This window comes from Homarus americanus, unplaced genomic scaffold (genome assembly GCF_018991925.1).
Source record: "Homarus americanus isolate GMGI-L3 unplaced genomic scaffold, GMGI_Hamer_2.0 scaffold28051, whole genome shotgun sequence".
Classification (NCBI taxonomy): domain Eukaryota; kingdom Metazoa; phylum Arthropoda; class Malacostraca; order Decapoda; family Nephropidae; genus Homarus; species Homarus americanus.
The window spans coordinates 59,822-85,970 of record NW_024720144.1 but is presented as its reverse complement, the minus strand read 5'-3'; the positions used below and the strand labels follow the sequence as shown (position 1 = coordinate 85,970).

The following is a 26,149-nucleotide window of genomic DNA, read 5'->3' as shown; positions in this document are numbered from 1 at the left end:
CTTGACCTGACGCTAACCTGACTCTGTCCTGCCGCCTCCTAGCCGCGTCCGGGTGAGTTGCTGCTGCCTCCAACTTATACTCCCTCACGCAAGCGGTGTTTAGCCACTGCACCTATTCTCTCCTCCTAAAATTCACTTCAATCCTCTCTTTATTCTTCCCCTGAACCTCCTTCCCCCCTGTCACTAGCATTTCATGTTCATGTTCATGCTATACGCTGATTGGCTGGTAGGCGCGCGGCCTGAGCTCAGTAGGGAGTTGTAGGGGAGAGGATCCTGTAGTGGACGTCTCCCCTACAACTGCCTACAACTGCGTAGCCACAGCCACCACCTGCTACCGCCTTCCCTAGCAACCAACCAGATGTTACCGTATCTTAGCAACGAAACCAGGAACCGGCGACTTTCTGGGTTTTCCCAACATGACTCATAGCGGCTGCTGGGTATATAAGCTCTGTCTCTCCATTGAGATTCATTCTGACCATTCTTCTTGAACAAGCAACACCTCCTCCTCCACCGCTGCCTGGCTGCCTTCGCTTCTCGCCTGCCTGGCGGTCCTCGCTCCCGCCAGCGAGCATGGCGACCCACCAGCTGTCCTTCTCTGAGCTTCCTCACCACACGGCACCTCCAGCACCAGACTGTCTATCACATAACTTATATTATACAAGAAAACCACATTAGAGTTTCCTTCCATCCTGAGTGCTAGACAACATTAATATCTCGATACCCCTACAATCCACCACAAGGAATTAAGAAATATCAGAGTTTCTGAGAAAAATGAGAGAAAACGAAGGACTCTGGCGTACTGAAGCAGTGAGAAAATGGACGTCTTAACTGGGGGACTCAATAAAGAAGTTGCATCAATATGTTTTATGGGCAATTACAGTAAGCGTAATATGAATCATCTAATTTTACGTTAACTAACATACACTATATGGTCAGTACATTATGACAATTTTATTGAATAAATATCTGCCTATTAAAACTAAACAGATAACCACGACCAGGAAGTATCAGAATATTTTTATATTGCGAGAGGACCAGCAGGCAACTAGAGGACATCATAAGAAAATATTTAAGGGTAGATCACAACTAAACAAGAGAAAGAACTCGTTTTGTAATTGAGTAATAAATAATTAGAATGCATTACCCAGTATGTAATTGGAGAAATCAGGATTTGCTCTTTGATTACAAAGCTAAAATTCAGTTCAATAAAATTATCTTGACCACCATCACTTATTCAGCTGAAAGTTTAGAGCTGGATACACAAGGGTAACAGTATTTTAACAGAACGTCATCAGTAAGTACAGGTATCTGAGTATCTGTCAGAAAAGCTCTCCTGAAAATGAAAAGGTGTTCGACAATTACATTTGACTTTGGCTTGAACTTCGTACTTTACGTCAGCCAGGATATTTATTTCAAATGAGGTACAAAAACAAAAATTAAAATGAGTTGAATAATTAATTTTAATAATTTAATTGTTTTTTGTTAATATTAAATCACTGGACAGTAAGACAAGTTTCATCAAAAGTTTATTTGAACCGAACTAGTTCATTCGCGAGTGATCACTGAGGAGTAAGTCGCCATGATCAAAATACGGCCGGTTGCTGCTCCCAGTTTATTACGATTTATTAAGTTAGAACAAGTTTGTACAAGACCCTGCCATCATGCAGTGGCCCCTAATGAATACACGGACGTACCAAAATATCCACCTATTGTGGATATGTCCAGGAGAGCCAAAAAGAAGCGGTTGAAAACTGCCTGGCATGATAAAATTACTAAACTACCGACGGTGGAGCAGAAGCTGATGGAGTTAAACTTGCCAAAGTATTATGGCTACTGGTCAGGTCACTTGATCGACGTGTGCCCGAAGTTACTGGGATTAAATTTTATTCAATACGCCACTAGGACACACGTGGTAAATGGTCTGCCTGAGGAGTATTACAGCGATGTGAAGAACGAGGCAGAGAGGTTGACCACAGCCGTCACGGATAAGGTGGAACACTTAATCCACCTCAACTATAACTGTCCCTTGAGCAGGTTAGAGGTCATGCTAGTATTAATATATGTGATTATATATTTTCTCACCAATAACATTTAGCTCCCTGTGTGATCGTATTATTGGTAATTATTAAGAATATGTACTACCACTAATGTAGCAGTTGGTGAAAATGAACTTTAGAATGCTTAAAGAGATAAAAAGGAATTTAACAATTCTAGCAGTCAATTTATAGTATTCAAAATATGTATCAGAATGTTTACACAATTCTACGACATTTTTCCTCTATGATATTTCCACCCGAAAATTAATGATAACCTAGATATTAATTTTTCAAGATTATTACTTTCGCGTAGTCAAGTGTTGCCATGATTTGTTTACCCTGGCGGAGGTGGTCTGACCCCCAGCTCCAGGCCTCCGTCTTCACCCTTTAAGCATCTGGGGCATGAACAACGGGGTTAGGTTAGGTTTTCTTGTTTGGTTGGTAATATAATTTTTTATTAATTCTAATAAAGAAATCCAACTTTGGTAAATTTTTACTTTAGGGCATGAGTCTCTCGGGGTTGACCAATATGTTTTTCTAATGTATTTGGGTGTGTTAAACGAATCTGACTTCATTTTGGGCTGAAATTGCTAGTCCCCAAACAATAATGGGAGAGATCCTGGGAAATTAGGATTTTTGGGTAGGGAAGAAAACAAAAACGAGTCATCTAACCTAACAAAACCTAACCTAACTCGTAGCCAGGAGCTCCACCCCTGAAAGGCCTAACTTGACCCCTAGCCGGGGGCCCCGGTCCCCCGGTAGACCTAGCTTAAACTAACCTAAATGTTTCAGTTGTTAAAACTTTGGGGCACTATGTACAGTACTGTACAGTGCAGGAGTTTTCTTATTTTCAACTCAAGATATCTCGGTTATGGGTAACGTGAGAAAGTTTCATCGAAGAAAATCATTGTTTTTTATTGATAGGTTAGGGTGTCAGTACAGTATAATACTGAACAGTATTTTCTTTTCCTATATTATTTTGGTGGTGGATATACACCAGCAGTTGCCTGGGTAATAGTTTACAACACTGACTTGTGTGGAGGAACAATTTTTGGAAAAAATTCAATTGAAAATATTTTCCTCTAAATTATAAAACCAAATGAAGGAATAAGAACTTGCCTAATATTGTTTCTCCTTTTATTCATCCTGGACACAAATTTACTGTATGTGGACACTTTAGCCCACATATGCTATTATTATCAACTGTTAATGTAAACACTAAAAGACAATTGTGTACAGGTTCCCCTCTGAGCTGACGTTTGACATTAGCCAAATAAAATATTAAAAGTGGCGTCCCTGTAAGGAAGGGTTAACGCTTTCATTCCATACAACTTTTGATTTTTTTTTATAAAAACAGTTATAAATTGATAATGCTATATACTGTATAGTACAGTACAGTACGAAACGTGGCCAGCAGTTCGGTAATTATGGGGGTGTTTTTAGACAGTTTTGTACGCCGATTACTTTCAGTCCCATTAATTTTCTTGTGTAACTGCTTAGTTTTTTTACTCTTCTTGATATAGGCGAGTTAAGATACAGTGGTCCCTCGGTTAACGAACACAATTCGTTCCAGAAGGTCGTTCGTTAACCGAAACCATTGTTTCAATGGGATTTTGGGTAATTGGTTCCAGCTCACCAAAAATTACATACAAACTAAAGATAAATGCAGTAAAGTACACTTACTTTGAGGTGTGCATGTAGAAGGCTCCTGGTTGATGATGATGATGGGAATTAGAAGTGGGGGTGGAGGAGAAGGCAGTAGAGAAGGCAGTGGGGGTGGAAGAGAAGTCACCCCGTGCCTTATGCTGCCATTTCACCCATAAAGTTTTAAGTTCACTAGGTGTAATTCAAGATAATTTTCTTTAAATCAACACTGCACTGCACTATACAGGTGTTTATTGTCAATATGTAAAATAAATTTCAGAATGACCAATAATTGTACTGTAAAAACGTAAAACTAGTTTATGTTCAAGAGAATCTCAAGCAAGATGCTACCTCCACTGAGCAGACACAAACTGACACCATTCTGGGTGAGTCGAGTGGCTGTTTGGCGTGCTAAAAACTAGTTCCCTGTACTTCAATTTTGTTAAATAATTATTGGCAGACTAATACTCCAGCTGGTGAGCGGGTGAAAACATGTTGACACGATTTCGTAAGGATTTCGTTAACCGAATTTTTGTTCGTTAATCGAGTTGAAGATTCTTATGGAAGGTAATTCATTAACCGAAATTTCGTTAACCGAGGGATCACTGTACTGTATAGGTTGGTTAGGTTAGCACATGATTTCAGACAGTTTTATATTTTTCCACAATATAATACAGTATCCCCAAATAAAATCATTGAAAATTGGGTATTTTTAAACCCATTTTCAATGAAAAACAGCGGTCATGTCCTGAATAATTACCGAATAGTCTTTCATCATACCTGCGAATGTTTTGTTGTAAATACTATAAGCCAATCAAACCTACATTACCTAACCTACCTCTCCTAGGATGGAACTGTACTATTTTAGGTTAGGGTTTTATTTTGTAATTAATATGAAAATTTTGCTGGGATGTGTTCTGCTAGTTTAGCGGTAGGTTTCTTTCATGGAAGTGTGTCAACAGTTTAACTAGAGAAAAACAAAAGTAGGAAGTTGTAATTCCTGCAACTGTTTTTGGATATTCTAGAGCAGTGGTTCTTAAACCCTTGGGTTTGGAGGTCTCTGTAATAAATAGAAGTGTCTGGCATCCCCTAGTGAAGGAGTAAGTGGAGATAGTTTATTAACCCTTTGGGTATGGTGTCTACACTGAAGAAAATTGTCTGGAATCAGCAAACTAAGATATTAAAAGTGTTGTCCCATAGTGAAGAGATTAAACTGGGAGGAACACCCCCGTCAGAGGGGTCAGTGAAAAATGCTGGCATTAATTACTATGCTAGACGTGCACACACATGAAACTGTGTAAGCGAGGGCTCCTCATTATCCAAGGTTAATTGGGGCTGAAAAAACGCCTCTGATAACGTATCCACTTAAAGTGGGGAATTAATCCAATAAGAAATATTGGAAACAGGTCAAATTGGGACCATGACATTGTACAAAAACACTCAAAAACATTTTAAATTATATCTTTTAACAATTAATTACCTTAGAAACATTTGTTAAACATTTGATAAAACATTATTTAAAGAAATTATTAAACTTTTTAAGTTATCTAACTTCCTTAAAGTTCTTTGGGGTCGGTGTGTTGAGGCAACATAGGTTGTGTCGGTGACCCGGTGGTCCGCAGCAAATGTTGTTGGTGCACACTCACTCCAGTGGTTCACTGAGACAAAATACATATTATATTGTTTTAAAAATAAGTAATTTTAACATAATAAAATGTTTTTATGTACTGAAAGATTAGTCGCAGGATGAAAAGGAAATGGGGCTAGGTGGATTGTCCACTCCCACTCTTGTGTCGCCTAATCACTTTTAATTTTACACCTATACTATAGCTCGTGTGCTTACTTTTGAATGCTGCGCCACCCTGTTTAGGTTGGTAACTCATGGCTACAAAAAGGATAAAATATTTCACCACAACATCTACAAAAAGACATAACAAAGGCGGGAGTAAACACCACAGCACTGGTCTGGACGAAACAAAGCGGAAGGCTGGCGAGGGGACACGTGTGTATTGTACATGCATGACGCCAGGAAGAGGATGAAATTTCAAACGCTCCGGCTAAAAAAACATAGATTTTATTGCGAGTTTTCAGAGTTTTTGAGTGGAATCAAATTAAATGTGGAGACTTTTTACATGGATGGTCACAAAAAGTTGACCACTTAACTGCGAAACCCCAGATAGTGAATACTCTTATAACGAGGACCTCCTGTATAATCCACTTCAGTAATGAATACTTACTTGTTTTACCTCTGTGCATATTTTCTGCATTATTATGCATCACTGCTGGTGACATAGATTACTAAATAAAGTGAAAGATGTTTTTATTTTATTTCATTCTTATTTTGATATGGCATTTAGTGGAGTGGCATAAGTTTCTTTCAATCTTTGATTTAATTTGACTAATATTAATTTCCAAAGCTTTGTGAAAATAAAATATTACAGTAATAACATATTAAAATTATTACTGTAAATAGAAATCTATATACATAATCAAGATACAGTATTGGGCTATTTATTCAGTCAGACAATACAGTAATTATTTATGAACTCACTACGGTACTTCTGGCAGATGTTGCGACCCACTGGAATTTGCTGGGGCGTAAACAACCCATTCTGTATAGATAGCTTGCTTTTAAGGAATTCTCAACTTTGGAATAGACTATACGGTATTTAATGTTGGTTTTTGTTTTTATTATAAAGTTTGCACACAATGTCATTTTTTATATTTTGTTATTTAAAAAGGAAAACAAACATTCAGCTGAGTTTCTGTATGTGTGGGAGCAAAACTTTTAGCCCGGAAGAAAATGTCCAGTTTATGAGAATCTCTGATTTTGAGGGTCTGTACAGTACCTGTATTATTTTTGGTGATTGCCCAGAACACTAATGACATTTACATCATTTTTATAATGACCATTTCATGCACACATGGGCACTTCCTTGCAACCAGTCAATGTACAGGGGGTCCCTGGGTTATGAACGAGTTCCATTCCTGGGGACGTTTTTAAGTCAGAAATGTACCCAAGTCTGAACACATACACTGTGCACCATTTCATAGCCTGGGTCCTTTTATGCATCTCGAATCACTTAATTTAAGAGAAAAGAAGAAATTTAATGACAAAATACAAAAAATAAAAATAAAAATTTAAGTTTTAACACTTACATTAAAAATTGGGGCTGGCTGATCTTCCACCCATATCACTAACAATCTTTCCATTTCACTAAACAATCCACTTCTTTGTTTTGTTATCACAGTTGAGTGAATTGGTTTAGATCCTTGTACATCTTCTAGAACTTTGTGTTGTTCAAAGCTTTTCCAATGACTGAGGGTGTTTCACCTTTTTCAGAACATTTAATTACATCAACTTTCATTTCCATTGTAATTGTTTTCCTTTTCTTGGATGCACTACTGTCACTTGCATCAGGTTTGCATTTGGGAGCCATGATGAGGGCAGATAAATAGAGATAATAAGCAAAAAATAACAGTTTGCACTTTGATCATACACTTTACTGTACTGTGGTGAGGGTAAGCATACTGACGCTCCCTCAAAGTGCGTGGTTGGGTGGATCATTACTCCCCATTCACTGCTCTGCCTCACCGCTACACCATGCAGACTAGTTCTTGTATGTTAATACTACAAACCAGTTGTACCTATGTCAGATTCTTAAAATAATTGACCTTATGGGAAATCGCTTGCATCGGCAGGTGTTCGTAAGTCGGACGTTTGTAACTCGGGGACCCCCTGTACTGTACAGTACTTTATACTAACAGTTGTGACTGCTACTTTACTGTATATAATTTATCGGAGGTAATACTAAGCTACCTAACCTACCTAGATTGAGAGTACATTATATTAGGTACAGTATACATAGGTTGACAGTTCATATGGAAAGTTAAAAGCCTGAAGGGTAAAAATCATAAATAAAGTTACAAGCATAAAAGGTATCTTAACCAAAATGATTTTGAATGTGTAGTAAGAAGCAAGTACCTGTACTGTACTGAACTGAACTGTACAGTCCCCTACACTAGTGAGTTTACAGGGCTTGTCATATAAACATTCCACAAATCACTATCTTTGAGATATTTGTTTTAATATTGTTTTAATTTGAATCCATAGTATGTTTACTATTGCAAGTTTCCTTCTGTCGAATGTAAACAAACATAGGGCTGCCACACTGCACGCAACTTGACGAGCCTCTGTAAACGCACTAGTGAAATGGACTGTACTTGTATCGTGTGGCATGCACCTAAAAGTCTGAAATAATTTACCTGATCCAATTAAATTCATTATTATTGAAAATTTAAACTATATGTAACCTGCACACAGCATTCACCTTACTAATGTATAATATATAATTCAACTAGACGGAGCTTTGGCCCTGGTCGTGCAAGTGAGCGTCACTCCACTCAAAACTTCTTGCTTGGCTTGCATAGACTCATGGCTTCAACTGTGGATTCCACCGTGCAGCATATCAAAGAATCTGTGGTAAGGAATCAATCGTAGCATATTTTAACTGATATCAAAATCCTCTTTAGAATATAAATTGTAACAGGGATTTCAAAACATCCCTTCAGTCATTAGCTTGGTTTATATTTTATGAGTAATTTTGGTGCTATGATGTAGGATGGTCTGGATGAATAACATACAAATAACAGTACAGTACTTATGTTTGCTCCACATTTAATCTTACAGGTGTAGTTGACTTGTCTATTGTGGCAGACTGTAGTCCCCTTTCACAGTATCTGGTTTTTTTGGTCTTCATAAACTGTTTTCACACATGTTTCCTGTTGCTCCTCTGCCAGATTTGTTTTCTGTGCATTAAAACTCCTTTTGGGACTCATTTAATCCCTTGTGTACGGGGGTTTCTAAAAGTGGTGTTGCTATAGTGAATGGGTTAAAAAATGTCGAGAAGAAAGTGGCTTAATTCAACTTGACATTTGCTGTTATTTCTCATATGAAGCTTTCTGCAGATGTACATTGAAATAAAACTTTTTATTCATGAATACTTCAACACTATCTTTTAAATTTTGATTTTATCCTATATTTTGACATGGTTGCAGGTAGATATGCAACCTCGTGTTGAAGCATTTTGGATACTAGGAGGTCTTCCCCCAGATGAAATGTTACGGAAAACGCGTAAGAACTATGAACCATCCAAGGAGTTGGAGAATGATCTCATAGACAGGTACAGTACCTGTATTGTGATTAGAATCATCTTTACATTTTCAGGGGACTGCAACTACACAAGCTTTTGTGTTCAATTTTACTCATTCAAAACGAAAGTATTGGTCATAACTCCTTGTGTAAACTGTATAAAGTTTACACAAGGAGTTGTGACCAATACTGTACAGGTGTGCTCATTTCAGAGAAATGAACAAACCAATCTATACAACCTGTGCTGCACCAAATTACCTACAAATTGATATAAGCTATTTGAACATTAAAATACTGTTAAAGGCTGGTAAGATATACTGTAGAGTAATGTGCTTTATATATACAGTGATATCCCCGTTAGCCGGAACAATTGGTGCAGAGCACTTCCGGGAATGAGAGATTTCCCGGTAACGAGACGACTCTCTCAAAGCAGGAAGAAATCCCTCATCCCTGGAATTTTTCGGCTAACGTAAATATTTTCTCGGAAGTTCCAGAAATTGCCCTTTACATCATCTCTCTAACCCGGAAAAAAAACTCCCCCATCCCCGGAATTTTCTGAGTATCGGGAAAATTTTCCTCAGAATTTTCCAGAAAATGTGCCCCTCAGAAAATTTCAATTCTGGCTATCGGAGAGTTCCGGGTTTGAGGGATTCCAGCTCACACACACACACATACACACACACATATATATATATATATATATATATATATATATATATATATATATATATATATATATATATATATATATATATATATATATATATATATATATATATATATATTTCATGTAAATCCACACTGAAAACGTGGATAAGATAAATCTTGATAAAATCACACGGGAAAATGGAAACAACGGAGTACCTTAGCTTTCGTCTTTATTCAAGACATCTTCAGAGGCAACTGGATTACATGGACAGAGAGAGGCTTAAATATACAGGGTGACCTAAAAACATGAGGTCAGGTCATAATGATGACATCCACTAATCCCCACACCAACACACACGTAGAGGAGCTTAAGAGAAGGGTGATGACGTGACTAGACAGGTCAGGTCAGAAAAAAGGGACCCACAAAATAACTATCATACATCAAGATCAAAGGTTTTCAAAGCATTTTTAACCTTGGGCCACTGACAAATAAATTTATGTAACATATTATCAGTTTTGAACTGACCATCACTAAGGTTTATTGATTTTAATTCCTTAATCAAACTAGCTTCAACCAGAAGTCTTTCTGTGACACAAGATGATTTGAATACTTCTAAGCTTTTTTCCAAGCAATGGGGTGATTATTATTCCTAACATGAACGAACAAGGCACTGCTTTCAGATGCAGTTCTGATATTATACTTATGTTGTTTGATTCTGAGCTGCAGTGTTTTTCCTGTCTGACCTACATAATTACAATTACATTTGCTACATGGAATACAATAAACACTTCCATTTACATTCAAACTTGGGCTATTCCTTATTAACATATTGGTAATGGTTGAGTCATACTTGAAAACAACATTAATATTTAGAAGCTTGAGGGACCGAACTAACGGGACAAATTCATCACGATAGAGCAGAGTCAAAATATTCTTAAGTGTAGGAACTTGTCTGGTTTGAGAGGAATGAAAGGATTTTTTAGCCCTTTTAAAGCAACGATCAACAAACACAGAAGGGTACCCAAGTTTCTGTGCAATAGAACGAATGTGTTTAAATTCATCGTCAATAAATTCAGAGTCACAAATACGCAGACATCTTAGGAACATAGCAGAAAAAACTGACATTTTGGTAGACTCAAGGTGATTGGATAAAAAGTGAATGAAACTGTCTACCTGTGTGGGCTTTCTATATACCTTAAATTTATAGTTTTGGCCATTTCTCATGATAAGCATATCAAGAAATGGAAGGGATTCACTTATTTCTCTTTCAATGTTGTTTTCAAGTATGACTCAACCATTACCAATATGTTAATAAGGAATAGCCCAAGTTTGAATGTAAATGGAAGTGTTTATTGTATTCCATGTAGCAAATGTAATTGTAATTATGTAGGTCAGACAGGAAAAACACTGCAGCTCAGAATCAAACAACATAAGTATAATATCAGAACTGCATCTGAAAGCAGTGCCTTGTTCGTTCATGTTAGGAATAATAATCACCCCATTGCTTGGGAAAAAAGCTTAGAAGTATTCAAATCATCTTGTGTCACAGAAAGACTTCTGGTTGAAGCTAGTTTGATTAAGGAATTAAAATCAATAAACCTTAGTGATGGTCAGTTCAAAACTGATAATATGTTACATAAATTTATTTGTCAGTGGCCCAAGGTTAAAAATGCTTTGAAAACCTTTGATCTTGATGTATGATAGTTATTTTGTGGGTCCCTTTTTTCTGACCTGACCTGTCTAGTCACGTCATCACCCTTCTCTTAAGCTCCTCTACGTGTATGTTGGTGTGGGGATTAGTGGATGTCATCATTATGACCTGACCTCATGTTTTTAGGTCACCCTGTATATTTAAGCCTCTCTCTGTCCATGTAATCCAGTTGCCTCTGAAGATGTCTTGAATAAAGACGAAAGCTAAGGTACTCCGTTGTTTCCATTTTCCCGTGTGATTTTATCAAGATTTATCTTATCCACGTTTTCATTGTGGATTTACATGAAATATATATATATATATATATGCAAGTAAATCAATTTTAGTTTGCTAGCGGGTGTATATATATATATATATATATATATATATATATATATATATATATATATATATATATATATATATATATATATATATATATATATATATATATATATATATATATATATATATATATACAGTTCGTTAATCTAACTCAACTGCTCCAGAAGGTCGCTTAAGAACTGCGTTAACCGAAACCATTGTTTCAATGGGTTTTTGGGTAATTGGTTCCAGCTCACCGAAAATTTCCTAAATTCAACAAAAATGGTAGAAAAGTTCACTTACTTTGAGGTGTGTATGTAGAAGGCTCCTGGATGATGATGATGATGATGGGATTTAGAATGGGGGTGGAGGAGAAGGAAGAAGAGAAGGCATTGGGGTGGAAGAGAAGTCACCCCATGGTGCCATTTCACCCATAAAATTTTAGCTCTCTGGTTTAATTCAAGATTATTTTCTTTAAATCAATGCTGCACTGCATTATATATTGTCAATATATAAAATATATTTCAAAATGACCAATAATTTGCTTGGAAACACAGAAAAAAAGCATTTAGTTGAAGAGAGTCTCAAGCAAGATGTTACCTCCAGTGAAAACAGAGAGAGACTGACGCCTGTTTGCTGTGTTAAGAGGCTGGATGCCGCGCATTAAACTAGTCACTTTACCTTCAATTTCGTTCAATAATTGTTAAAATGACTAAAAAATTGAATATTAAACTTTTAAAATTATTGAATAGTATAAACTTCTTGATATTTACAAAAATAGTAAGGAATTTAAGCCCTAGAACCGATTAATGTATTGGCGGACTGATACTAAAGCTGGTTGCCCGGTCAGTGCAAGCGAAAACATGTTGAGGTCGGTTCGTAAGAAGTTCGTTAAGCGAAATTTTTTTCGTTAACCGAATTGAAGATCCTTATGGAAGGCAGTTCGTTAATCGAAATTACGTTAACCGAGGTGTTCGTTAAACGAGGGGTCACTGTATATATATATATATATATATATATATATATATATATATATATATATATATATATATATATATATATATATATATATATATATATATGCAAGTAAATCACTGTAGGTGTGCATGATCTAGGTATAGTCAAATAGTGAAATGAATGTTTCATTTGGGTTAGGTTATGTTCTAATCTAACCAAATCTAACCTAACTAATGTAACAACATAATATTATGTTATAATATGTTAGGTTAGGACCCAACCTATCCTGATGAAACATTCATTTCACTATTTGACTTAAAAAATCATTTATTTCGTGAAATGCCTGATAACACGGTTTAGCTGTAACATATATACTCTGTATAGTACTGTATATGTAAAAAAAAATGTAGGATGCTCCCTGTGTGATGAATACATAATGGTATTATCATTAAATGTTTATCAATGTATAACAGAACCATGCAAGGTGTGAGCACTCCACGTCTAGGAGTACGTGTGACTGATGGTCTGCCTGAGGTAGTCTCCAGAGATGATCCATTGGCCACATCTGCCTTTGTACCTGACAACAAACTGGATCCCCGGGCCTTTGGTTTTAGATTTCAGCACAAGCCAGCTACTACAGTGACAGGCAAGTCACCCTTTCAGCACACATCAACAATCCAGAGGCAGATGCAGGGGGGGGGTTCCTGGGGGCCTGACCCTCCCTTTTTCATCTGAAAATTCCAACACTTTCTTCAATGCAGTATTGCACTCAGTTGTTTTTGTATAGTAAAAAGTAATTACCACTGACCTCAAGTGCACATGGCCTCAAAATGCCCATGATATCGGTCAAATTTCAAAAAGATCTTTGGGGCCCACCAGATGGGTGGGCTCTGTGTGCTCGCCATGTTCCCCCACCCACAACTTCTTGTCCCCCCTTGATAATCCTGGATCCACTCCTGCAGTCTGTTACTGATATTCTTGTTAACTGTTGGTCACAGTTATTTTTAGTTTCTCGATTGATTTCCATTAATGTACTAGTTGGGTGTTTCATTTAGTAATTTAGTACTGTAATTAGATACAGATCACAATCAAATATACTGTACTTGCTCCTTTGGTTTTGAGACAGAGCAATGTGATAAACAAAAATTAATTATAGTTGGAACAAAAATTAATTAGTTAGAACATTGCTAATATTTTAGACAATTATATAAATGTTTAGCAGTGTGCATTGATTTAATTGACCTTGTCGTGCAGTAGTTAACTCTACCAGTTCCCACTCAGATGTTTTTAGACAGTAAGGTATTGTTTGTGTATTGAGGTTTGCGTGTATGGACTTAAGAGATATTACCGATAGCCTCACATTATTTAGTTGGATTGTGTAGTGTTCCTACAGAATTACATACAGTAAGTGGCTTGGGCTAACCCCAGGTGAGGATCTTGATGGTGTAAAGACGAAAGAGAAGGGTGTGTGTAACAAAGTTTAGGTTAGCATTTAGGCCTCTTTCTCCTATAGTATTTTTTGTTGCACTATAAAATATACATGTGTCGGGTGTACAAGAAGCCATACTTAAACACGGATATTTTTTTGTCGCACATCACTTAAGTTTCTTCTGTTCTGTATATCTGTATCTACCAGCACAGTACTTTGTCTTCTATGTTGCTTCAAATATATAAGGGATTCATTAATCCTAACTTGGATTACTGCTCTCATATCTGGGGTGGCTCTTCTTCTGTCCAACTGTTAGATAGGGTGGAATCAAAGGCATTTCGTCTTATTAACTCTCCTCCTTTAGTTGATAATCTTTCTTCCCTTTCTATTCGCCACAATGTTGCTTCACTCTCTCTCTTTTACAGGTACTTTAACGGGCAATGTTCGGTGGATCTGGCATCCTGTGTACCGATTGCAAGGCCGTGGGCTCGTAACACACGTCTTGCCTGCAGTGCCCACCGTTTCTCTCTGGATGTCAGTAACACTAGAATAACCCGTTACAGTACATCTTTCTTTCCTCACACAGCCAAACTGTGGAATGCTCTGCCTTTTTACTTTGTTTCCTCTCTCTAAAAAGCTGGTTTTCTGGCATCTTCATGGTGTAGATTAATATAACCTTTTCCTTTTCTATTTTTTAATTTCTTTTTACTATTATTTTTTCGTTCCCTAGGCCCCGTTGTGGGCGATGACCTGTGCCCAGGTGGGTTATTCCCCATAAAAAAAAATCGGCACAGTATTCATAATACAGTCGACCCTCGTTAATTCGGACCCCTTTAATCCGGATTTTGGATAAATCGGACGAAATCTGAACTGTCCATATCAAATTTCTGGTTCTGGGATTGTCCCAGTTGCAATTGGGGTTGCAATTTCAAATTCTGTGTCACTACTAAGAAATAACAAAGTCCCTGGTGCACTCTAAGATTAAGAGAAAACGGACGACTCGGGCGTCCTGAAGTGAGAGAAAACGGACTCCTATGACGGGGCACTCAAATAAAGAGACATGGCTACATGTTTTGTGGACTAGCCACTGTACAGTATCCCTTTCATCACTTTGTAATAAACCTCGTTATGCCTATGTGTTTCTGATAATTATCATTACATTATATATTTAGCGGTTGTACAAACACAAGGCCTCACACATGCCATTCAGACTGACAGACTTTATAAGCTTTACCAACCATAAAGACAGTTGAAGCTTTAAACATCACTCACAACGGATCTTGAATATTCCAACTGTAATCAGACATACCTAAGTTGCCTCAACAATTGCAACCCCAGTTGCAATATCAAATTCTGTGTCACTACTAAGATATAACAGTCTCTGGTGCACTCTAAGATTAAGAGAAAACGGACGACTCAGGAGTGCTGAAGTGAGGAGAAAACGGACTCCTATGACGGGGCACTCAAATAAACATACACATAGCTGTATAATGCAATATTAACCCCTAAATCGGTTAATTCGGACAATCGGCTAAAACGGACACCCTCCCCCCCCTATTAGTCCGTTTTAACGAGAGTCGACTGTAATTTATAGGCTATGAAGCGATGAAATATCTATTTATAATACAGAATTCACAAGTTATACATGTAAGTAAACTGTGATAAGAACTTATAATATATATTATGTACATGTAGCTATAGATATCAATAATGCATATCCAAATACACAATAACATAAAAATATGTGCCAGAAAAAAAGAGAGACACACTTGTGGAAGTATTCATTCAACCAGAACTGAAACATAACTGTGTGACAAAACAAATATTCATCTGAAATTCTCCATTGCCACACAAAGAAATCTAAAATTCTAGGTATATTTTTGTGTGTCGCTTTTTGGTAGTACTGTACAAACATTCAGTCAGTGTCAGTCTTTTTTTTTTCATGTACAGTAGCTAAAACAACTATCTGTGCAGATGGGGGTCGATATGCTCCAAAATTTTACGTGTGACTAGTGACAGCTCTCATATACCAAAATTCATCGTCCATGGTCTCATATTGTTTCCCACAAAGTATGCACTGATAGTTGTTTTAGCTACTGTACATCTGCGTGAAAGGTCCCATTGAACTCCATTGATTTCTAATTTGTGCGACAAAAAACTCTGTTGATACTCCCAGTCCCCACTTGTAGGTCCTGGGTTTGAATCCTTGGCTAGTGAGATATTGTCATTATACTGAGGTTAGCATGCATAGGTTGTGGTACTCATCCTATTTTTTTTTTTTTTTTACAATTTAAGTATGTAATAGTTTGTTACATGTTGTTTCATTGTATGTGAACTTTATCTGAAATACAACCCTTGGATAAATAAGGACTTCTGTGTATATTCCATTAATTTTTCCTGAGACCATAACCGAGTTGATCTTAAGATATTGATTAACTCACAGATACTAACACTATTTATTTGGTGTTTTATAATGGATAATTGCCATTACCTGTGAATTCAGTGTTCAAAACTGTTATTAGTGTCTTTGTCACCACTTTAATGTAAATCCCTAGTACAGTACACTCTATTCTGAAACTATCTTAGAAATTTTTTCTGGTTGACGTTGAATCTTTAAGAGGGCAAATCTGGTGAGCAGTTAAATGATGTTAGATTGATGAGATATAGAAAGGAAAGAGTTGCAAGTATCAGAATATATATACAGTAAAGCCTCGAATAACGACGGTAATGTGTCCTCCAATATTGCAGTGAAAGGTGAATCGTATCGTGAATCATTAATTACTGTTAAAATAAAGCGATAATAACGAGATGCATTTCCTAGTGTGACCTTTTCATATCTTTTGTGTGGCTTTTTATCCTCTTTTCCACCCAAAAACAATACAATTAATGAAAATTAAAAACTATATTCTTTAACTGGTGTTTCTGAATGCACCTTATACAATATAAATGAATAATAATACGGTTACACAAGAGGAGATGGGACGCCATTGTTTTCGTTAATGTTTACGGCCGGGAGTCTGGGACGATGGTTCTACACGAGAAAATGAAAATAAGACCCTGGTTGTAGCTGTAGTAAAATTAATGTAAAAAAATGAATATATATGTTTTAAGTAATGTTATTTAATGTTAATAAATGGAACAATAGAAATAACTAACCACTAATGGTAAATAAATAAAGCGAGACGATTGGGAGCGTCAACGTATGTACAGTAAGTGCGTACATGTGAAAACATATTGTCATTTCTCGACATAAGAATATGAAAGCAACACTTATTTACTGTTCAAATATGTTTTAAATTATATTTATGAATGTAAAACAAAAATTCTACTCACCAATAGTGGTAAAGTCTAAAACATAGGGACGGCCAATGTTGTGTGTGAATTTATCAGGTTCAACTCTGGCTGAAGCTGTAGCTTTCCATAAAGATGTCATAGCTGTTGCTGAACCTGAAGTTGTTGATGAAACTGCTTATGATGCTGAATTTGATGATTTAGGCCTTTGAATAATATAGCTATTGAAAAAACCTTGCACAGCTGCTTTCTTTTATCATTATACATCTTTATGTAGAGGTCATTTGCATTTATTTAAATTATAATGCTTTGTTTTGTTAATGGATCCACTTCATAAAATATGTTCATTGCTTGTCCCATATAATATCCACAGTCCTCTCACTTTTTTCATATCGTTTTAACACATCTAGTTTCTCAGCTAAGCTTATACACTTTCTTTTAACTTTTGAAACAACTCTACCATCACTTGCTCTCTTGCTCATGTTGAATAGGGATGCAAAAATGCTGTAAGAAACCTGAGAAAGTTTTTCTCATTTTTCTGTTCAGATGGGTGAAAACAAAGGGCCCGCCAGCTGCGATTGTTTATACTAGTGATGCTGGCATCGCCACTAGCAAGCCCGGCAGCCTCTGTACACAAGAAGTGTTTTTTTTTATATAGTATCGGGATTTAGTTATTATTTTTACGAAAATGTAATTTGTATTTTTTTTTTGTCATAAATACGAAGAAAATAATGGCGTACATTGAATCGGGTCCTAAATTAACCAGGGTCTTGGATATGAATCTTCGTAAGTTGAACCGTCGTTATTGGAGGCTTTGCTGTATAGTCTTAGTGAATTATTTGCCTTCAGGTAAATCCAGATTTGCTAATTGCTGTTAGTAAATTGAATAATGCTTAGTGATTGCTAATTAATACAAAAATGAAAATCTTCCTCAGGATTTTGGCCAGGAGAGAAAAAAGAGCACAGTCAACTGTGGCTCCATAGCCGTGAGTTCATCACTAAGTTTGTTGAAGAATATGGTGAACATAATACTGATGTAGCCTTACATCACATGATGATCATTTCATCCTTTACCCAGGCACTTGCACATGCTGCTTACCTTGGTGAGTTTTGTCTTTACATTTAGTGTTTTGAGTAGGGTAGACCAGGCATAGGCAACCTATCCTCAGTCATGGGCTGCATTACGATTTAGGTATTTTTCTACGGGCTGATCCACCAACATTTATATCCTATCTAACTTAAGAGCAGGGTTGGCTTCTTTTTTTTTTTTTTTATCAAGATCAGTAATTTTTTTTTTTGGGGGGGGGGGGACTAATAGCATTATGTTGGTTTTATTAAGTTTTGCATATTTGTAGCCCTTTTTAATATGATATTATTCATGAACATTACATTTAAGATGATTTAGCAATTATTTATACACTTTTCCATCTCAAAGGCTAAATTTGAAAAACACAAGCTTTGATCACTCATTCAGTCTCATCCTAGTACATGCTTAAAAGCAAAAAACAAGTTTAAGTTCATCTTATTGCATGGAAAAACTGTTATACTTTTACAGTTGAAAGTTCGAGAGAATTCATTTAAGTACAAATGGAGAGAGAGATGAACAGTGGCTACTTGGCTCCCCTGATCTGAACACATTAGAATCAGAGGCTCAGAGCCAAACCATAAATAGAAGCAGTTACCAGTTATGCTGAACATTGGCAACTTGGCTCCCTTATAATCAGGATTTGAGATGTGAGCAGCCCTGTAGGAAAACTTATTATCACCACTTTTACCAGTGTATAACAGTTCACATCCACGTATATATTGAACAACCACAGGGACATAATGTATCCCTGTATAACGCTCACATTTATTTCAAATGTTTCACTTTCTTTCCCATTTACTCCTACTGTTGCCCTGCTGTTCTCATAGAATGCTTTTACTGCACCTAATAGCCTTCCTCCCACCCCATACACTTGTAATGCCTTCAACAATGCTTTTCTGTTCACCCTGTCATTTGCCTTTTCCAAATCTACTATAAATCATTAAAACCGTCTGTAAGTAATAAAAATCAATAAAAAATTTGAATTTTTGAGGATTTTTACAATAGTTTGGAATGGAGCTGCTGTTATAGCAATTAATACAAGGTCATAAGGGCTGCATGCAGTTGTTGTGTTAACCAACAATTTGTGGACGGTATCTCGGTAACAGGAGACAGTGGGAAGGATAGTGTAGTACCTTCATCCCAAACTGAGAGCTGAGGTCATGGTGTTGAACAGAGAGAGTTGAGAGGGTCAATATACTGAGCACCTATTCATGTGGTGCCTTCTGCATTTTTTCTAGGAGTCCTCATTGTGTAGCAGTAAAGGATGAAGATCAAGCAGAGGAAGCATGTATGAAGGAACTCTGAGGGACTTGAGACAGTAGAGGGGGAGGGGGGGGGGAAAAGATGAGGATTTTACTGATGTGTACTTTTCAGTTCAGTTTGTTATCTATAATGATGCTGAGAAGCTTGGAGGAAACCACAACTTAGACTGTTTGGGCGGCTAGTGTGATGGAGAGAGAGGTAGAACATGGTCAGAGGAAAGGTTAATAGGCATAACCATGATCTTGGTATAGTTGGTGGTGGACCAATTTTGTACACTGTCCTGTATCCTATATTCTGTAGGGGGGTATGTGTGTGAATAATATGATGATGTATTTTACTATTCATGTAACGTGTTGCAGGGTTTGGTCCAGTAACGGAGCTCACATACCCATTGGTCCAGCAGTCTGCTATTACTGACGGGCAGCGGTGGAACTTTAGTGTGTATCAGCTAAACACCTGCACCCTACACTCAGATCTTGCCACCAATAACCCTCACAACAATATCCTTTGGTCAGTCAGTTTTATGTATTATTACCAGAAGGCTTGAATGTGAAATATAACACTATGCATATTATCTTGTTTGTACTCTTTATTTTAAGCCCCATCTTTTATATCCATTTGAAATCACAGTTTCCTCTTGAATTTTAATAAATTCTTTGCTATAGTTAACAAAACCTTTGCACCTTTAAAGGGGTTTTTCATTATTATCATCACTATCAGGCTTGGAGAAGAGCAGGTGCTATTTGAGAATGGTGTTAAGGGGCTGAATGCTGAAGTGCTTACAGCTCTGATATCCATGTACCTCAAGAAGGGAATTGAAAGAGACAACCCAACACCTCACCTGGGATCATATAAGGTACAGTACTGATTGTTTTCTTAGATTTTAAGTAAGTTTTGTAAATTACTAAGTCACTTTCCTCCATAGATACAGTGAACCCCATAGAAGTTTGAGGTTATTTGTGATCCTACTCATGATATGAATGTTTAACAAAAACTATGTGCTTTTAAAGGCTCTAAGGTAAATTTTCACTCTGAATGGAAAGTAATTTACACTTAACTTCTAAATTCAGTTGTGGTCAAGGCAGTGGACAAGTAAGGTGTTCATTATTCATCTCTTGGGATTTGTAGTATTTATTTGTAACTTTTTTTCCCTTTATCATGTTTCCTTCACAAAAATGTGTATCAAAATTAGACAAGATTCATAATATTCATTTCTCTATCACAAGGATCAAATTGAGAACTGAAGATCAAATTGAGTAGTGAATATTTGATGTGCTGATCTGAATCAAATCTGAAATCTGTGATGCTCTAGTTGTAATTTTATTGTATGAAATGAGATTATTTTTTCTGGGCTTGAACCTGTTGTTAGTTATGGAATTTACTGGCTACAGCTCTCTCCACCAAGTTTCTTTTACCAACAGCATTTGGCTGACCATCCAGCATCTGAAGAGTATCGTGAGATGTTCCAGAGTCATTTGCATGACCTCTTCTCTGGTCGTGGCCGCCACTTTATGAAGCCAGAGATGTACCTTTGGGAAAAAATCTACAAGAAGGACTTCAATACCCGCTTTTTTGAAGCCCGCCGACGTTTCTTTGAAAATCATTAGTAAGTAAATTTAGTTGTGTTATTGTGGTGGTGTGTGTTGCTGGGATAATGCTTATAGTGATGTGAAAAATCCCGGTGAGTATCTATGTAATATTGATAAGTAGTTTTTCTGGTAATAATTTTTTGGGTTGAATGAGACAAGACTTAACATTTTTAGTCCAGGTTGTACCTCTCTAGTCCGGCATTCTGTGGTCCGGAAACTCCCGTGATCCGGAACGATTTTAGTTTGTCCAATAGGTAGATAGGCAGGTTTTTTTACTTATCTGAATTATTATTATTATTATTATTACAGGAGTATTAAATTTTTGCCCCTCAGGCCCCAATGTGGGTCAGTGACCTATGCCCGGGTGGGCTAATCCCCTTAAAAAAAAAAAAAGCCACGGGAAATTAAGGTTTGTTTACATCCGGCAGTTCGGCTGCTCTCTCTCTCTCTCTGCTTGTCTATACAGAGTACAACATTTAACCCTTCAATATATATGAGCAGTAAATAAGTGTTGCTTTCATATTCTTATGTAGAGTAATGACGATATATTTTCACATGTGCGCACTTACATACGAGCAGTCTCACTTTTTTTTTTACCATTAATGGTTAGCTACTTATATTGTTCCATTTATTAACATTAAATAACATTACAGGTACTTCAAGCAACCATATTCATTTTTTTACATTAATTTTACTACAGCTAAACTCAGGGTCTTATTTTCTTCAGTTTTATATGTAGAACCAATCAGTCACTGGTTTCGTAAGCTTTAACATAAACAATGCCGGCAGCCGTCTCGTCTCCTCTAATATTCCACGTATTATTAATAATTTGTATTGTTAATTTTGCACACACGTACATTAATTCAATAAAAACAAATTCAGAAACATTAATTAAAATATATATGAACAGTAAATAAGTGTTGCTTTCATATTCTTATGTAAAATAATGACGATATGTTTTCACGTGTGCGCATGCGCACTTAAATATGCGATCTCTCTTTTTCTTTACCATTATCGTTAGCTACTTCTATTGTTCCATTTATTAACATTAAATAACATTACTAAAAACAACCATATTTATTTTACTACAGCTGCAACCAAGGTCTTATTTTCTTCAGTTTTATATGTAGAACCAGTCAGTCACTGGTTTTGTAATCAACGAAAACAATGATGTCATTTCCTCGTGTGTTTTAATATTCTACGTATTATTAATGAATTGTATTGCTCATTTTGCACACATAAACATTAACTCAATAAAAAAGACATTCAGTAATAAACAATAATGAATCTTTTGTACATAAGAGAAATGACGCTGTTTACACGATTATGCACGTCGTCTGCACATTGGCGGGCCGTTCAAACCCGTCGAAATTCAAGTTTCCGCCGTCAAAATTTTTATTTATTTATTTTTTTGTGTGTTCCAATAAAATACGTTAAGAATTAAAAACTCGCGAAATTTGAGAAGCTACTATACGACATTAAACCCTTCAATATGTCTTCAAAGAGACCATGACGCAGAGAAAGTGGTGCTAGTGCTTCCAGGCATAAGCACAAGTCACTATCTATCCAGGAAAAGGGTGAATTTCCATGGTCCGGCACCGGTCAGGTCCCGAGGTTGCCGGACTAGAGAGGTACAACCTGTATTGTAAAATATTCTGACAATAGCACTTGGTGTGCAGTGAAACATATGAAGTGGGGTGAATCAGTATGAGGGCTATGGATTTACTCTGTAGGTAGTATTTAAAAAGTCAAGGACATGAGGAATATTTCTTCCATTCATTAATATTGAGAAATTCAGATTTTTTTCAGGAAACATGAATGATTATATTCTATTTCTCCAGTTTCATGCTGGTGTAGCTTCTTCACTTTTAAGTTAGGAGATAAGTACTATAATGGCACTATGTTTATCTGCATTCCTCTTCTTCTTTTGTGTGGGGTAAATCAGAGGGTACAGAAGCCTCAAAGAAGAGGTTACAACAAGTAGAAATATCCACCCTTAGTTGCTCACTTCCTCAATATTCATACACATTATACCAAGTGCTTCTATGCCATTGATGTTTATTGACAAAGCTTCATAACAGAACAATATACTGTAGAAGTTACAAGAATTTTTTTATTGATAGGCATAGGGGGCCAATTTCATCGGGGGGCAATTATGCTTTGGCCAAAAAGATATCAAAGCCAAAAATTATATTTCAAGTATGACTTTATTTCAATTAAGTATACGCAAACATGAAAATATGATCAAAAGAGTAATATACGATGCAATGAGAAAAATGAAAATAAGACATGGTTAATAAAATTAAATAAAAAAACACCCAAATAATGAATAAAGTTACCTGAAGTAAAAGGAGTACTGGCATAAAGCTGATGTCCTTCTGTTGTGGTTGTCCTAAGCATGTAACAAAGACACCAATACCATTAGAAATTACAGTACTTTATGAGGTAAAGTCAAGGAGGTGTGTAATAATCAGCTTAACGAATGTAACCGAATTAACCAACATTGTCTCATGGAATTCAAGTGATGAGTTGCTTAGATTATCTTAGAAAAAGAATGTCTCTGCCTTTCTTCTACCAAAGATATTAGTGATTGACCATTTCGAATTTAAAGATCTGATTGATGTAGGCAAGCTCAATGCTTATTATTGCTATGTCATTTTGTTGTTCTTGCCCCTTGGTACTTCACAAATAAGTCTTCAGCCACCTTGGACCACTGAATTACCTTTCCACAGAGCACTAGGTTGCAGGAATTGTGGCCAGAATCCTAGCAACTTTATAGGGCAACTGTGTCCAGCATGACCGACCTGTCAACCAGCGTCCTTGAGCCTAAAATATTCTTTGCTCTGTTTTAGGAAGGATTCATAGCCCAGATCCCCCCAAATTTTTGTCCAAATCTTCTGAAATCCGAATCTTCGAGGGTTCACTGTATATCTTTTCAGTTTTTAGTTTGAATTCCAGTTATCGGAGTTCTGTTTAAGAGGGATTCCGGCGAATGGAAATATTACTTATAAAGGAAAATCTAAAGCTGCTTCGTGTCTGGCTGCCCTCAGGCGCCACCATAGCAACGCAGCCCGGCTGCCTCTGCCGATCCTTAGCAACGCTCCACCTCCTGCTCTCACACACAAAGAAATGTTTATTCCATACATGATTTTAACCTATGATAGTTATTTTTTTACCTTTTTGCACATTATTTATATACGACTGTGTGTGTGCATGTAAATTAATTAAAAAAAATGTAAAGAACGTTAAGCTTATCTATCCGAAACTACTAGATGAATAATAACCATAATATAACTCCTACCTCAGCCTGCTAGAGGGATGTGGCTGCTCCAGCTGACTCCCGGGGACGCACCATTTGAATTTTTGCCAGGACCCAAATTCGTATAAGCGGGGGGAACTTTCGTAACACGAAAAGGAGGTGGTAATTAGGAAATTCATATTAGCAAATTTTTGTATCTCAAGCATTCATATAGCGAGGGATACCTGTACAGTGGTCCCTCGGTTAACGAACTGCCTCCCATAAGATTCTTAAATTCGGTTAACGAATTTCTTACGAACCGACCTCAACATGTTTTCGCTTGCACTGGCCGGTCAACCAGCTTTAGTATTAGTCCGCCAATACATTAATCGGTTCTAGGGCTTAAATTCCTTACTATTTTAGTAAATATCAAGAAGTTTATACTATTCAATAATTTTAAAAGTTTAATATTCAATTTTTTAGTCATTTTAACAATTATTGAACATAATTGAAGGTAAAGTGACTAGTTTAATGCGCGGCATCCAGCCTCTTAACACAGCAAACAGGCGTTAGTCTCTCTTTGTTTTCACTGGAGGTAACATCTTGCTTGAGACTCTCTTCAACTAAACGCTTTTTTTCTGTGTTTCCAAGCAAATTATTGGTCATTTTGAAATATATTTTACATATTGACAATATATAATGCAGTGCAGTGTTGATTTAAAGAAAATAATCTTGAAATACACCAAGAGAACTAAAATTTTATGGGTGAAATGGTGCCATGGGGTGACTTCTCTTCCACCCCAATGCCTTCTCTTCTTCCTTCTCCTCCACCCCCATTCTAATTCCCATCATCATCATCATCATCATCATCCAGGAGCCTTCTACATACACACCTCAAAGTAAGTGAACTTTTCTACCATTTTTGTTGAATTTAGGCAATTTTCGGTGAGCTGGAACCAATTACCCAAAAACCCATTGAAACAATGGTTTCGGTTAACGAACAACCTGCTGGAACGGATTGTGTTCGTTAACCGAGGGACCACTGTACTGTTAACAGTTCATGTATTTATTTTTATTCATTAATTGTTTTTATTTTACAGTAAACAGAAGGATCCTGGTCAGCGTCGCTTGGATGAATACAGCCCAATATATATTCCAAAGGCAAAGAGGAAGGACAGGAGAGTCAAATATAAGCCTATGCTAGATTCAGAAGAACTATACAAATATCATTAATATTAAAAGCCAGTATTTTTGTGAAGGTCATGGTCATTGTCTCTCTACAAGGGGTACAAGAATAAAAGAATCTTAAGGAAATATTTAAGGTAACTCACTGAACTGTTAACAGCACTGGTAGTTTTCTGCCTCACTGTAGATTTTTCATTAGTGTTGGTTTTGAAAAGTTTTTTCTTAAAGTAACATAGGCCTAACATCTTGAAGTACCGGGTATGATTTAAAAGTCATTAATAAGAGTTCAAGGAAGACTGTCTGCTTACTGTAGTTACTAAAAAATGTAGGAACCTATTTTCTCCTTCACTCTGTTCAGTGAATGCCTTGTACTGTATCTGAAAATTTCAACTCACTTAAATAAATCATATGGGTACAAAGAAAAAAGGTTATAATTTTACTGAAACTTATTGGTAAAGTAATACATGCTCATTTTCTTATAGATTTTGTTTACACATTCATCAAATATTTTATAAAGTAGCTGGAAATAATATAAACTAACACTGAGATAGTTGGTAAGTTATATTGTAAATTGTATATCCTGTTGTTTTGTAAATAAATGTATTTGGTTATAAA

The 26,149-nt window shown here is 36.5% G+C and overlaps 1 protein-coding gene across 1 annotated transcript; it reads left to right on the top strand.

Moving 5' to 3' along the window:
* Positions 1-1,558: 1,558 nt before the first annotated feature.
* LOC121860397 (28S ribosomal protein S30, mitochondrial-like) lies at positions 1,559-26,149 on the top strand. Its single transcript, XM_042357515.1, has 9 exons — positions 1,559-2,034; positions 8,043-8,163; positions 8,739-8,863; positions 12,926-13,098; positions 18,108-18,275; positions 19,882-20,032; positions 20,243-20,378; positions 20,944-21,128; positions 25,450-26,149. Exons 1-9 carry the CDS (start codon positions 1,580-1,582, stop codon positions 25,580-25,582), a joined length of 1,647 nt encoding a protein of 548 aa, XP_042213449.1. The 5' UTR covers positions 1,559-1,579; the 3' UTR covers positions 25,583-26,149.

Bases quoted from the DNA above. Each gene is read 5' to 3' on its own strand.
- LOC121860397 (XM_042357515.1), top strand. From the start codon at position 1,580: ATGATCAAAATACGGCCGGTTGCTGCTCCCAGTTTATTACGATTTATT. The intron at 8,864-12,925 runs GTACAGTACCTG...AATGTATAACAG, and splicing joins GAGAATGATCTCATAGACAG to AACCATGCAAGGTGTGAGCA. The intron at 21,129-25,449 runs GTAAGTAAATTT...TTTATTTTACAG, and splicing joins CGTTTCTTTGAAAATCATTA to TAAACAGAAGGATCCTGGTC.